This window comes from Nylanderia fulva, unplaced genomic scaffold (assembly GCF_048542155.1).
Source record: "Nylanderia fulva isolate GAGA-0341 unplaced genomic scaffold, ASM4854215v1 Scaffold14, whole genome shotgun sequence".
Lineage (NCBI taxonomy): Eukaryota > Metazoa > Arthropoda > Insecta > Hymenoptera > Formicidae > Nylanderia > Nylanderia fulva.
Genome location: NW_028189622.1, coordinates 2,257,752 through 2,271,871, shown reverse-complemented (window position 1 = coordinate 2,271,871; position 14,120 = coordinate 2,257,752). Strand labels below are relative to the sequence as shown.

The following is a 14,120-nucleotide window of genomic DNA, read 5'->3' as shown; positions in this document are numbered from 1 at the left end:
AGCGCTCGCGTATTTCGCTGCCTCGAACAGTCGTGCGCTCGACTTCGCGCGGGCAGCTCGACGAATCGGATTGAGCGTCGTATCGTGCGTGTTTTTCGATGTGTATCGTGACGTGCAAATGGCGGTTGTCGTGTTTTGTGTCGATGTTTCCTCGGAATTAACTACGCCATACCGTTAATACAGCGTTCTGCCAGCGAGCGAGTGCACGAAAAAGTGGTTCGGTGCCGCGGTCGCGGATCATCTCGTTCATCATGGTGAAGCTGGTGAAGAAATTCTTCGCCGGTGATAAGGTGTTCGCAAAAGTTCGAGGTTACCCGCCATGGCCAGCCAGAGTGAGTATATCCCAGACGCGATGCGCTGGCTATACAAAACAGAAAATGTCTAAATAGTACATACGATACTCGATCATATCTCATCCTCCGCGAATATTCGATTACGATGATGCAAGGAGAGATGAGTATGACTTATTCATAGACTGCGTTATTAGATTGTCTTGTGTACGCGGTCATGTTTTTTTAAGATCGCTTTTCTCATGTTGGACTGAGAAAAGCGCGGGATTTACATTGAATGGATAATATTTTACTAAGTTGTTTCATGATAATTGACGTGTGTTGCTGTTTAAATTTACATTATTATTAGACTCGACCAAAAATTTATATTCTTTTATAATTATTTATAATTGTGTATCTCAAGATTATGTGTATATATATATATGTATATATGTATATTTATATATATTTGATACACATATATATATATATATATATATATATATATATATATTCAGTAAATAAATTTATTTTTTAATCTTGTGTATTATATGCAAATTAATTAACATATATTATCTATTTTGTTCAAGGTTGAAAAAGTTAGTGATCCAAATTCAAAGAATGCTAAATATAGCGTCTACTTTTATGGTACAGGAGAAACGTAAGTAATTTTATAAGTTGTTTATAAATTTAGTTCATTTAATATCTTAATATAGAATTACTTTATGATATATTAGTATTTATTATAATATTGTCAAAGAATGTTTGTTATAATTATAATTCTATGTCAAAAAATGTTTTTATGATATTTAATCAAATGTGATATTAAATCTTAGGGCTGTTTGCAAGGTTGAAGAATTATATACCTATACAGAAAACAAAGTAAAGTTTTGCAAACCAATTCGACGAAAGTTTTTTCATGAGGGTATACAGCAACTTGAACAAGAACTTAAAAATGACAGGAGTAAACCTATGGCAGATCTCGCTGCCATTAAAGGTACTGATTAACATTTTGATACTAATGTGAAGTAATTATTTTAAAAATAGATTCAGAAAAAACTATTTTGTATGCTTTTTCTTTATATTATTTGAATGTTATTAATAATGAATAATAGTTTTATCCAAAGGTGCTGATACAACAGAATTACCAGCTGCTAGTGCTACAGATAGTGACATGGAATCATCCTTAGTGATAGATGAAGGAGATAAGAAGAAATCTTTGAAAAGGAAACCTCTTACAACTACCTCCAATACTCCTGTAAGCAATATTAGTGTTTTTAATATTTGTATAAAAATAGTAAAAAAAAACTCTGGAGTATGTAATACATACTTTACAATACTGTGTAAAAACGCAGTTATTGATAAATATACTCCAAAAGAGATTTAGGAATTGCCGACAAACATTTTTAAAGATTAAATAGTTTGTGCGATTGTTCCTTACAATATTATTTATAACATATCTTGAAAAAATTAAACATTGAGAAATAATATAATGAAATATATAATAATAGGATACTCCAGAAGTGAAGAAGAAACGTGGTAGAAAACCTGTAAATGATACATCAAAACAGGAAGCTGCTCTAGATTCACAAGGCGAGGAATCACCTAAAGAAGTAGTTAGTCGCAGTGGACGGAAGATTAAGCCAAAACGTTTTGCAGATTTCTCTAGTTCTGATGAAACTGAAACCAATGTGGATAAAAATGGTATATATAATGTTTTTAATTAAAAAAACATAAAGCTTTCACAGAAAATATATTATCAATATTTTACTCTTGTTACAAATTTTTTTAATATAAAGTAAATATTCCATATAAAATGATAGATAATTTATTAAATGCTAAAGTATTCTATCGAATAATCCATATTCAGTTTTAGAATATTAAAAATTTTAATTATGAAATGTATTTGCTATCAATTGCTATCATAAACTATCTATTTCAATATTTAAAATTACAAATTTTTATTTAGAACATTCTGGACGAGGTCGTAAACCGAAAAATGAAGATGCTGAGCATCAAATAACACCCATTCATAAGAAAAGAGCTGCTATTGAAAGTAGGCATTTATACATAGATTTTACTCTGTTTAATTGTTAAATAATCTATTTTTAAAAGATTATTTATTTAATTTATAGAACGAAACAATGAAGCGTCGATACTTGATGGAGCAGTAACCAGTACCACATCTTCTGATACATCAAATCGCGTTATCTTAGCTCGTACATTTGCTGGAGAACATGTAGGCATTAAACTGGATAAGGATATGCCGAAATCTTTTGAAAGTAAAGAAGCTCGAACGCGATGGAACTGGGTAGTTGCCAGGAATGCTATGAAACTCAAAGCACAATTGGAAAGTGGTGAAATTTTGCCAGAGGCAGTGAAGGACTCTTTAGATTTTAATGTATCCGTGCCAGAAGATGAGAACCGTCTAACAAAAGATGGAGCTGTTCACCGTAAAACATATAAACTGAGGTATGAAGAAATGTGTTATATATTATAATGGTATATCATTAATTTTGGTAATTTCCTTCACATATTTTTCACAAACACTAATATCGCGATTCCTATGTTATAATGAACAAATTGTGTTAAAACGATTTCGTGTGCACAGAGCAAATGCATGATGATTGAACAGCTTGCACTATGAAGAGGGTATCTATTAATTTTTGTTTTGCAAAAATTTTTTTTATTCCTAAAGATCTAAAATTAACGAGAGTTTGATATATTATAATTTTGATATTTAGTTGTTACAGCTAAGTGCTTATATGTACAATGTTATTTTCTAGGTGGCTTCGTATAGAGGCTCAACTCCTGCAATTAGATGCTCAAATAAAATCAAATCTGGGATTGGATCGTGCAAATACAGATAAATGTTTACAGGCGATGGACGAGATCTTGGCTCTTTCAATTGATCCTTTAATGTTGAAAAAACATCCCCATATTGTTGAAACAGTGAAAAGGGTGAATAATATCTCATTTTAATCATTTTAGTAAAGAATTTTTTGCTTTAATTAAGGAATATATAATACTTTACACCTTGAGTATTGTACATTAGTTTGATTCTTCTGTTTTGTATATTTTCTTTAATTTGTTATGTTTTTTATATTTTAGCTACGACGATATATTGGCAATTTAGGAGAATGGAAACTAACTGAAGAAGAAGGGGTATGTACAAATAATACATTTATAAAATACTTAATGTGCTATTATTTTTGTTTTATTATATAATACATTTATAACATTCTTTCTAGGCTATTTTTAAACAAAAAGCAGAACAGATTAGACAAAAAGCTGAGCATATATACAACAAATATAAGGTGATTGTCATATGCAAAAAAGTTCAAATATAATTATTTAAATTTGTTTCTTTTATCATATATTTACTAAAATTTAAAAATGTGCAGGCTATGTTCACCATACCTGAAGGTCAGTCATTTTGGCAATCATTTTCGAGTCAAGTCGGTCACTTCAAGGAATTGACAAAAAATATGCCTGAAGAGAAGGTATTTTCATTGATGTCTGACCCTGCTTGTTCAGGTAATTTTGTTATATGTTTCATGATTATTTATGAATAATAAACAATTGATTAAATTTACAACTCCTGATGAAATAATTAGAAATGATACATTAAATTAAAAAATATATTCTGTGACATGCATGTATATTGTATGTATGTGTATATATATATATATATACACAATATACAAGCAAGTTATATATATATATATATAAACATTTACAAGTTATATATATATATATATTTATTTATAAATGTTTGATATATGTATATAGATGCAGGAAGATCAGAAGATTCACTTTTGGCAGATGACATTGCCAGTCAACTGGATGTGACAACAGAATCTGTAACAGAACCAGAAAAAGCAGAAGCGGAATTTGAGCTGGAACCAAAAGCAGAAACTGAACCTGATCAAATAGTGCAAGCAGAAACAGAAGTGGAGTCGGAACCAGTCGCTGAAACAGAAGTAGAAGTGCCTACTAGATGTGAGAGTCCCAAAAATGAGGAGACCAAGTAACATATATAAAAATTTTTATTCGATAATATAAACTTTGCTTATTTTCTTGTATACCATTATGGTCTAAAAAAAAAGAAAAAAACGGATATATATATATATATATATATCGGGCGCATTCATAAAGTTATATTTTTATTTTGTTGGCTTTATAATCCTCTGTCTAAATCTTATGTTTCTATCATTGCATGTCATTAAATTGTTTAACGGCATATACTTATAAATTTAATTTTTACAATATACTTAAAAGATCTACTAGAAACATTCTAGTAGAAAATTTGTTAAAACTTAACATTTCGACGAGATGTAAATAACATGATCTCTTGCTACAATCAGAAATCCATCAAAATACAAAGTATTAAAAGGATTATAAAATCACTTCAAACTTTAATTCTGTGAATGCGATCGATCTTGCTTTGGCATATGTGGAAGTCAATCTCTTGAATAAGTTGTGTTGTACTTTACTTCATGAGTTTGTGAGTATATATCTATAATTGCAGTACATCTGCATTGTGTAATCGCAGTACATCTGCATTATCATTTGATGCAATATTTGCAAACACTATTGATCACAACTAACTGGATAAGATCAGACAAATATTCACTGTCAGAGATTATTCAATAAATGTGGCTGATATAGTGGATCAACTTAAAAAAAACGAAACGAATAGTATTTTTACTTGACAGTAAAATGATGCTGTCATGTATCGAAATACTAGTCTTTGTATATTTGGGTAGTGCCATGGAGAAAATTTGTAAAGAGCACATAAACACTATTCACACAAAACTTATTTACATGTTTAGTTAATACAATTGATGTTAGCGATAAGTGTCACATATTATATAAAAATAATGCAATGGTCGTTAGGAAAATAGTCTTTGACATTTGCATTATGTTTCAAGCAAAAGTTTCTCGTGTTTTTTTCGTATTTTAAAAGTTTTTTCTATTACATGAAAATGATTTCTCATTTTTATTACATTTTAAAGATAAAAATATATTTTTTTTATATATGCTTCCATGAGCATTCATGATACAATATATTGTCCGTATATTCAAAATATTACTGTTTCGATTGAAGTAATTACTATTATATTATAATAGCAAATTCGGTTACTGTACAAGGTTATCGTACACAAATTAACAATGCCATAAATAATTAAAAAAGTAAGATAATTAATGGTATAAGAGGTAATATTATTCAATAATAATATAACAATTTGTACTATTATAATTATCTTACTGTTTTCATTACTTATTATATTGCAAATTTGTGTACGATAACCTTTAATGTGCACTAGTGCATCCCACTGAATTTGTAAAAATCATTCAATGCTCGTAAAAAATTATCGAAATTGTACAAATTAGAAATATAATTCAACAGTTTCTCGGACATTATCATATCTTTATTACAAACGACGTGGCAATTATCGTAAACATTTGACGAATTTGGTAAGTATTAAATCTCATTTTATAATTAATGATATAATGTATTGTAAAAAAAAAAAAAATATATATATATATGAATTTTTGTATTGAAAATGTCAAAAATTAGAATAAATCGCCATGGTAGGCGTTATACATTTTATTTTAAACCGGAAGTAAATTTATTTCCATTTTCGTATATAACAATTTAACGGAAGTCTTATTACATTAAACTTAATGAAGTTAGTTTAAATGTACATTTTTAGTTATAATCATATAGGATATAGTTGTAATTTTATAATCGCATATCTCGATAAAAGAAAATTTGTAAAAGTAATCTTGTTAATAAAATCGCATATCTGAAAGAACGAAGATTTAATATGAGATATGATCACATCGAATTATTTGTATTAACTAGATATGATTATAATTATTTGTATTTATCCACTGTTACGTTCGCGGACTTGTCTTAACATTGTTTTATTTTTGGTAAGATCTTCGTAATATGATTGATTTAGATGTAATAAATTCAGAGGCGAGTTATGAACACTTAGAAGCTAATTTTACAGAAGCAAGGTCACAATAGGATAAATTGATGCAAATGCTCGATTTGTAATGCGTATGTGCACATAGGACTTGTACAGATATGGAATTGATAAAATATCAGTACAATCTGATGTGAGTTTATGACTGCGTTTGCTTTGACGCTTTCAGCACTATAAACACATCTTCTGTCTTACACATCGAATATCAAACGAAGGACAGAAGATGCTTATAGCGCTGGAAATGTCCAAAACGAACGCAGCTTATATCTTACTTTAACGTATTATTTTATTTATATAGATATTTTAGATGTACGCGTAGAATTTAAAAAAAAATTAAAAGTATATAAGAGATTTTTCTCATATAAAAAAAGAGAAATATAAATATGTATAAATTAACAAAATATATATGGTATACAAGATTTTAAATCTCATTAATTTTAAATTATGTTATGAAAGAAAATCAAAGATAATCACATAAAAAGTGTCAAAATTGAATTTTATATTCTCCGATAAATCGTTAGATGACGTAAAAATTCTCATTGACAATAAAACCAATATTTTATATAATGCAGTTTTTTTTTTTTTTTTTCCTTTTTTTTAAATTAAAATAAGAGAATTTTATATATTAGAGACTAAAAAATTGTTACATATTCCTATAACACCTCTTAATAATAGAGACAACGGATTGTTGCAGTTATGAGAAAATTTTCAAGTCATGTTTGCATTAATTACTATAATCGAACATTAGAGTTGAAAAAAAAACATAAAACTGCATATTCTGTATGTACATCGTTTATCATGCTATAGATATATATAGAAATGCAAGTAATAAATATTCCAGAGGGTTTAGTGAACGTCACTAACACTACATAACACAACATTCCTAGCCAGTAATCTGTATTTTCATCGCGATCGGTATCAGGTGATACAGAATAAAAGTTAGCTTCATATTTTATTACATGCTTATGAGCCTCACAGACTTAATAATTAATAATGTTTTGCATATATGATGCGACCGCGAGAAAAAGGCATTTGCGAAATTTCCTCGCTACACACGTTCAGTGCGTCTGCATGAATAAAGCGCGAAGTTAAAGCAGTGTTTATTTATTAAGTTTGATAATTAATCTTATATGACGTTTCAACAAACAATTTCTACTCGCGGCAACTGGAAAGATAGATATCGATAAAACTTACCTAATTAAATTAGCTAATTCTGCGTTATATATGCGTGAAATGATATTATCTTATATGTTAACGAGGAAGACTTGAAATTATGCAATGTATGAATTAAAAAAAAGTTTTACGTATAGATACTTAACAAAAGTAAATAAATACATAATATTTGTAAAATAAAATTTCTATATATTTAATTGAAATATGAAAACAAGACAGAAAATATTCACAAGTCATGAAGAAGAGCATGAATAAATATAAATTCATAAGATATAACAGAGAAGAATTAGATATTAACTTCAAATTAAATTATGGAAGAAGATAACCATGGCAAGAATACCTCCGATTCGATCGAATTAATTTACATGGATGTTAAGATTTCCAATTTCTGCGAAAATCTAAATAAGATGAGTATCGTCGCAGAAAAAACCAGTAAGCAGAAAGTGGCGGAAATCAGATCGGAGCCGCGTGAGGATGCTTCCCTCTGGATGGTTCGGGTGCTGATAATATTTTTCAAGCTCATCGGTCTCGCTACGTTCACCTATCGTACTGACACGCAGAAGAAGAGGAAGTTATTTATATTCCAACATTCCAAATTCGACATCGTCTACAACGCCGTGCTAATCAGCTTGATGCTCGCTTCGTTATCCATATCGATACCATACAGATTCACGATGGAATACGAGAACAAGACGAACTTGAACGAAGTTATTGAGACTATACAAACTGTACTCGGCGCTTTCGTGATCTGCATGATTTTACTCTTCTATTGCATCGAGCAGAAGTCTTTAGTGCGAATGATGAATCGATTGACGGATATCGAGCACGAACTCGATCGTCTTCACGATCCATCGCAACGACAGCGTGTCTTGTGGGGCCTGATCGTGGTCTACATCTTGAACGGTTGTCTTGTAATCACTCTTGCGACCACCGAGGTTCTGGCCTTCCACACGAGTCCGGTCTCCTGGTTGTCGGACATCCTGCCGAGCTTTCACGTGGGTTGGATGCTAGTACAATACTTTCTGCTGGCGACGATCATCCAGGCGGATTTCGCCGACGTGAATCGGACGCTGCAGAACCTGTCCAGGGTTAGCACTTCGGATCTTCAATCGCAGACTTTCTGTCAGACGCGCCGCGTCATCGTCACCAACTCCACCGTTCATCAGCTGCTGAAGCTGCGAGATGTGCACTGTCACCTCTGCGAGATCTCGGGGAACGTGTCTGATTTCTACTCGTTGCCAGTACTGTACGGCGTCACTTTTCTTTTTCTAACGCTCGTATATAATGGCTACTATCTTCTCTCGCCTCTGTTAATGTCCGACGAAGTTTTAGAATACAAGGTGTTTATTAACACCGTCTTCTGGATAATATATGTGATTTATCCTATTTTTCTTCTCACCAGCAGAATTACTAAGCTAATGAACGAGGTAGGATATGCAAATTCGAATTTATTTTTTTGCGCTCCAGTTATAGAGTGCTTTAATTGATTTACTGATGAAAGAAAGAGAGATGAGATCAAATATTTTATAATAGAAGATTTTTTGCATATTGTTATTTCAATTACGAATTTTTGTAGATGGAGAAAACAGGTAATGTGGTACATAACATCTTAAGTATCGCGATCGGCAAAGAAGCAAAGTCTGAGGTAATTATAAGTTAATTTTTTTTTAAACGATATTTATCGTAATTCGACATTTATTATAGATTTGTTGTAGCTCAAGGAGTTTTCACTTCAAATACTACATCGTAAGATACGATTCACAGCTAATGGATACTTCGCACTCGATAACAGTTTCTTTCATTCGGTGAGACTATTGAAAATATTGTCTCGAAACATGTCTAATATGAGAGACAGAATTAAATTTTTCTTTAATTAATATATAAATTAATAATAATAACAATTTTAATCATCAGCTGGTCGGTACGGTGGCGACGTATCTGGTGATACTTGTGCAATTTCAAATGGGAAGCTCAAGATCACAATGTAATGTAAATTGTACACCTAAAGATTCTTAAAATACAGAATAATAATAATTGAAATTGGAAAAACTTACAAACTTAATTATGGATATCGACACGTGCGTAGAATTGCAAAGATGACTGCATTTCCTATAATAATGCAATTTCCTCATACGTACATATATTAATCTGTTCTAATCTACAGATTTGGAGGATAAAGGTATAAAGAAAATATATATTATATAATACATAAGTTACATATAATTATCAATTAGTTTATTTATTATACATCATCAACTTGAACAGTACCCGATTACTATGGGGTACAATGATAAAATGGAATTCTAGTACAAATTTCTCTAATGTGTGAACTTTCTTGTTTAATGCCGTCGTCCATTATAACTTCGCCACATTTTTTACTTTTCTCGCAAAAATGTCTTATAGCAATAAATTTTCTTACAGATTGCACTTTCTTTTACCGGCTCGGAAATTTTTCAGAGAAACGTCAAACACGATCGTTGCTAACAATGATAATTAAAAACTATTAATTCGTAACGACACGAAGTTGATTTCTCTATTCGCTTGTAACCTAGGCTCATATTTACGAATGTCATTTTGTATAACAGAAAATTGTATAGCAAGTCTTTCAATACTTGTACAGTAAATAATTGCACATAAAATTTTGGAGTAACACGGCATGTGGTTTATAGTTATACGACAGGCATTTTTAGCTACTTTCCTTGTCGACTAGGAAACTAGTTTCCGAGACGGTCTTTCCTAATCACAACCAATTAATACTACGTCGGCGAATTATAGCCCATTCGTCATCGTGAATTCGCTGCAAAATGTATGCGCGAAATTGCTCCTCAAATGCGTCATGGAGTTTTTTTTCTCTTATCTCGAATCGCATCGAAGATCACTGTTGCGTGATATGTGAAACGCACTATACACATACACATATCATATATACATACAGCTTTCTATTATTTAAATTTATATGTTGACGTATTCATAAATTTGTAATATTCGCACGTTTATATACCTGCATCCCTATTTATGGCTCTCTAGACATTTTTATTCATTCGATTTACGATACGTATTCCAAATGTCACGCCATATATAGCATTGATATTATTGCACTAACAGATAAGCGTTGTTAATGCTTAATAAACGCATGTAAATGCGCACGACTTTCAAGTGAATTCGAATACTTTACGCGCGAGCGCACATTTTCTTTCTCTAAAAATATACTAATATAAAGTACGCACACGCGATTATACTTTCCAGCATGATATAAATGTTTCATATTGTTTTTAACACTGTAGGTCTTCCCTTGAACGCATTTCTGCGCATTTTAAAACGTACATATTGTGTAAGTTTCGCATTGGCTCCGTATTGAAATCTGTTTTTCTCAAACTACTCGTTATAGCAAAATGTTCGTATAAAAAAATATATTAAAGTTTCGGCTTAAAATTGAATTTTGTAAAAGTTCCATATCGATATTTAATAATCGCCTTAAATAATATCGTATTTTGTTAATTAGCCGAATTGCAAAGCTAATTTTTTAAGATCCTTAATCATTGACAGATCTATTGCAGATCGTTTGAAAAAAGATTCTTTTGTTTAATATATTCTAATTCTTACATATTGCACACATGATAATGCAAATATTCTGTTACTTTAATACGAAGAGTTCTGAAATTAAGTATCTCAATTATTTTATTCAAATTTTATATAAATCGTATTTTAATAAAATATTTTGTGCTATGTAATTTAAACAAAGTTGAAAAATTGTTTTTCAAGAATCTAGTGTATTAAAAACTTGCTTTTATTTATATAATTAATTCGAATAATTAAACAACTATCCGACAGAATATATCTATTATCATTTAGTAAAGTAAGAATTGTCGCATAATTAATTATTATATGCCACAGACTATACGAATCGACTATATTCTTTCCCTTTCATTACGAATGACATTGGATGTCCTTCAAGGGATTACTTTATTACTGCCTTACTTTATAGAAAATTATATATTGCATCTATATTTTAATACGTAAAATTTTCATTGCAACAAAGAAACCAATTTTACTATAATTAAAATGTATATATTGTCGCTGATGGCTAGTTGGGCGTGTCCAATATGAAAAAAGTTATGAAAATAGAATTTTAAAGTTCAACTCTCTCGCGAAAGATTTTAGCTAATTTTGAATTTTAAAAAATAACAAAGAGATATACCTTATTTATTTTTTGTTAAAAATTTTAAACAAAAATTTTTTATCTAAAATATTAATGAAAAATCGAATTGCTATATATATTATATATAAAAGCTAATTTTTTTCGGTTATGTTTATAAGCGAATATACGCGCAAAGAGTTCTTTATAGCACAATGTTAATATTTCAGAGCAAAAGAAATTATGCATTGTTATATGATTTGAGAATACATAATTAATGTTATTTATCTGTATACGCAATATTTTTTGTCAGCTCAAAATAATTTCAATAATTCTTATTCGCAATGTTGAATTGTCAGATAATAATATTTAATTAATTCTTTCTCTTAACAACTGATATTTGCCAGATTTTTTTTTCTTTTTCTTTTAATGAAAATGTATTCCCCAACACTTGCCAGCAATAACTTGCCAGATATCCCTCAAAGGAAGCATACGTATATTATATTGATTTACGTATATATTGCGGGGTTTCTTTGGCATAGTATGATTATAAAGTTATTTTAACTACTTAATATCTACACGCAGAAATATGTTATTGCACGGCAATACGATATTCTTATACATGCTTTTTTTCTATGATTCACATGTTGTTACTGATGAACTTAAAACTACAGTCATCAATGTTCAAATATTCGAATAATTGGAAATGCATATATTTATCCGAATCATTACTCATGATATATCTGCATGATACTATTTATCATTACTTTTATTATATTTTCAATGCATGTCATTCTATAAGAATGAGAATTATCGGTATTAATTATTTGAATATTTGAATAGATGAAAACTTAAATAATTCTCCAATTTCACAAGGATCGTGAAAATTTGAATTTCACTGTGTAATTTTCCTTGCTATGTTTTATAAATGCCATGTATACGTTTGTTTAGTGTCACAATTTTGAAAAATGTGCGTTTCTTCACGAATTTCTCTAGCGTAATATATTGCTGTTGACTTATATAAATCATATAAATCTTACTAGTCCAGATCGTATGTATATCGCTTAAAGAAGATATATGGTATATAAGATTTTTTTTTACTTTTTCTGCCGTTACTTAACGTAGAAACATTCTATTCTACGTTTTTATTACTTCAAAGCATTTTTTCGAATTTTAGAATCGGTTTTTTTTCAGTTGCTTTTTTGAGTTGCTCGTACAATTCACTCGTAAAATTAATGAAAAAAAAAAGAATTGTTTGTTGAATAATTACCTGAAAGAATATAGATATACATCATCGCTTCTATTTCCACATACTTTTGCAATTATTTTTACATGAATCAGCCACAATTCGACAATGGTTTTAACAACCTGCATTATCAAACTCAAGAGAGTGAGAGAAAAAGGTTTCATAAAATCACAATTGGACACTATTGACGAATCTTGTTGAATTGTTTCTATATACATTGGGAAAATGTGTGTGGTGAGAATCTCATTTACAGTTGAGTATAAATTGTATAGAATATCGCGCAAATCGACGTACGCATTGTCTGCTAAATGTAGTATAAATATAATACAAGGAGATAAAATGATAGGTATGCATTTTCCTTTATAAATATTCCTTTGGATGAGGATAATCGTATTTCATAAATTAGATGATGAAATTAGGTGATCAATCTATTATTTTTTGTCAGTTCATTGGCGATTCATGAGATCAAAATGTAGAGAGCAATAGTGTCGACATTAAATGATTGTAATTAAAGAATTTCATACTATACTCTAACATATGTTCACTTCTGTTGTCTTCTTATTAAACGGAAGTTTCGGCTGAGGTAGTACCATTTGCTTTTAAAGGACTGATGCTTTCCTTGGATCGAATTAAATCTACCTGAAATAAGCGAATTGAAAAAGTATTCATTAATTTCGAACAATGTAATTCTTTCAAATTTTACTTTGATGTAGTTTTCCTAATAAGATATGTGTAGAGTTGCCTTCTGTTATTGTTCTAAATTTTTTATGAAAATTTGAATAATTATAAACATATACATATATTTATAGTTGTAAGTTACTCTATAATCATTTTTACAATATTTAATTTTTTTAACCTTTCTCATTTGATTACAAATAACAATATGAAAGAAAAATTTTAAATTATACAAAAATATCATATATAGATAAAAATAGTATTACAGATATATAGCAGAAAGAAAAAATCTCACATTTTATGAGAAATATTTCATATGTAAAATATAATATATATAATAAAAAGATATATATATATATATATATGTATTATATCATTAAAATTTCCGAATAATTCTAATAACTTGACAATTTTTTTAAAAATATATATAAATATATATAATATATATAACGAGATAAAAAAAGTAACTTTCTAATGCGCATGCAACGTTAAAAATAGCTAATAATGCAATGATAAAAAAGAACATGCGATTATGGATGCTTCTATTCTATATTTTATAAGGAGAGAAAACGTTATATCAGTCTATTTCATCTTAAATTCACATTATGTATTTTTCTTCGATT

At 29.5% G+C, this 14,120-nt stretch overlaps 3 protein-coding genes across 20 annotated transcripts in view; 2 read left to right on the top strand and 1 right to left on the bottom strand.

Moving 5' to 3' along the window:
* The first annotated feature begins 32 nt into the window (after positions 1–32).
* On the top strand, positions 33–5,893 carry Jasper (JIL-1 anchoring and stabilizing protein). Of its 2 annotated transcripts, none has more exons than XM_029300506.2 (12): positions 33–332; positions 860–930; positions 1,106–1,266; positions 1,397–1,527; positions 1,781–1,973; positions 2,239–2,325; positions 2,405–2,741; positions 3,056–3,230; positions 3,381–3,434; positions 3,521–3,586; positions 3,674–3,806; positions 4,062–5,893. In XM_029300506.2, exons 1-12 carry the CDS (start codon positions 252–254, stop codon positions 4,301–4,303), a joined length of 1,731 nt encoding a protein of 576 aa, XP_029156339.1. In that variant the 5' UTR covers positions 33–251; the 3' UTR covers positions 4,304–5,893. The 2 variants fall into 2 exon arrangements, with proteins under 2 accessions (XP_029156339.1, XP_029156338.1); XM_029300505.2 differs by having other exon boundaries at positions 34–332; positions 1,385–1,527.
* An 855-nt stretch (positions 5,894–6,748) lies between these two features.
* Positions 6,749–10,997, top strand: LOC114929276 (putative gustatory receptor 28a). Of its 2 annotated transcripts, none has more exons than XM_029300764.2 (4): positions 6,749–8,868; positions 9,018–9,086; positions 9,157–9,246; positions 9,356–10,997. In XM_029300764.2, exons 1-4 carry the CDS (start codon positions 7,753–7,755, stop codon positions 9,455–9,457), a joined length of 1,377 nt encoding a protein of 458 aa, XP_029156597.1. In that variant the 5' UTR covers positions 6,749–7,752; the 3' UTR covers positions 9,458–10,997. The 2 variants fall into 2 exon arrangements, with proteins under 2 accessions (XP_029156597.1, XP_029156598.1); XM_029300765.2 differs by having other exon boundaries at positions 9,146–9,246; positions 9,356–9,461.
* Ndae1 (Na[+]-driven anion exchanger 1) overlaps positions 9,655–14,120 on the bottom strand; it is a 55,448-nt gene continuing 50,982 nt past the window's right edge. For 15 of the 16 annotated variants that reach the window (XM_085480142.1, XM_085480141.1, XM_085480140.1 and 12 more), the window contains one exon: positions 9,655–13,461. In XM_085480142.1, coding sequence (XP_085336268.1) covers positions 13,384–13,461 — 78 coding nt within the window. In that variant the 3' untranslated portion in view covers positions 9,655–13,383. The remainder of the gene's footprint in view (positions 13,462–14,120) is intronic. The other variant, XM_085480137.1, reaches the window with a different exon arrangement.

Coding starts and splice junctions, on each gene's coding strand:
- Jasper (XM_029300505.2), top strand. CDS start 252: ATGGTGAAGCTGGTGAAGAAATTCTTCGCCGGTGATAAGGTGTTCGCA. Junction 3,231..3,380: donor TTGTTGAAACAGTGAAAAGG/GTGAATAATATC, acceptor TTTATATTTTAG/CTACGACGATATATTGGCAA. Junction 3,435..3,520: donor AACTAACTGAAGAAGAAGGG/GTATGTACAAAT, acceptor CATTCTTTCTAG/GCTATTTTTAAACAAAAAGC.
- LOC114929276 (XM_029300764.2), top strand. CDS start 7,753: ATGGAAGAAGATAACCATGGCAAGAATACCTCCGATTCGATCGAATTA. Junction 9,087..9,156: donor GCAAAGAAGCAAAGTCTGAG/GTAATTATAAGT, acceptor GATTTGTTGTAG/CTCAAGGAGTTTTCACTTCA. Junction 9,247..9,355: donor ATAACAGTTTCTTTCATTCG/GTGAGACTATTG, acceptor TTTAATCATCAG/CTGGTCGGTACGGTGGCGAC.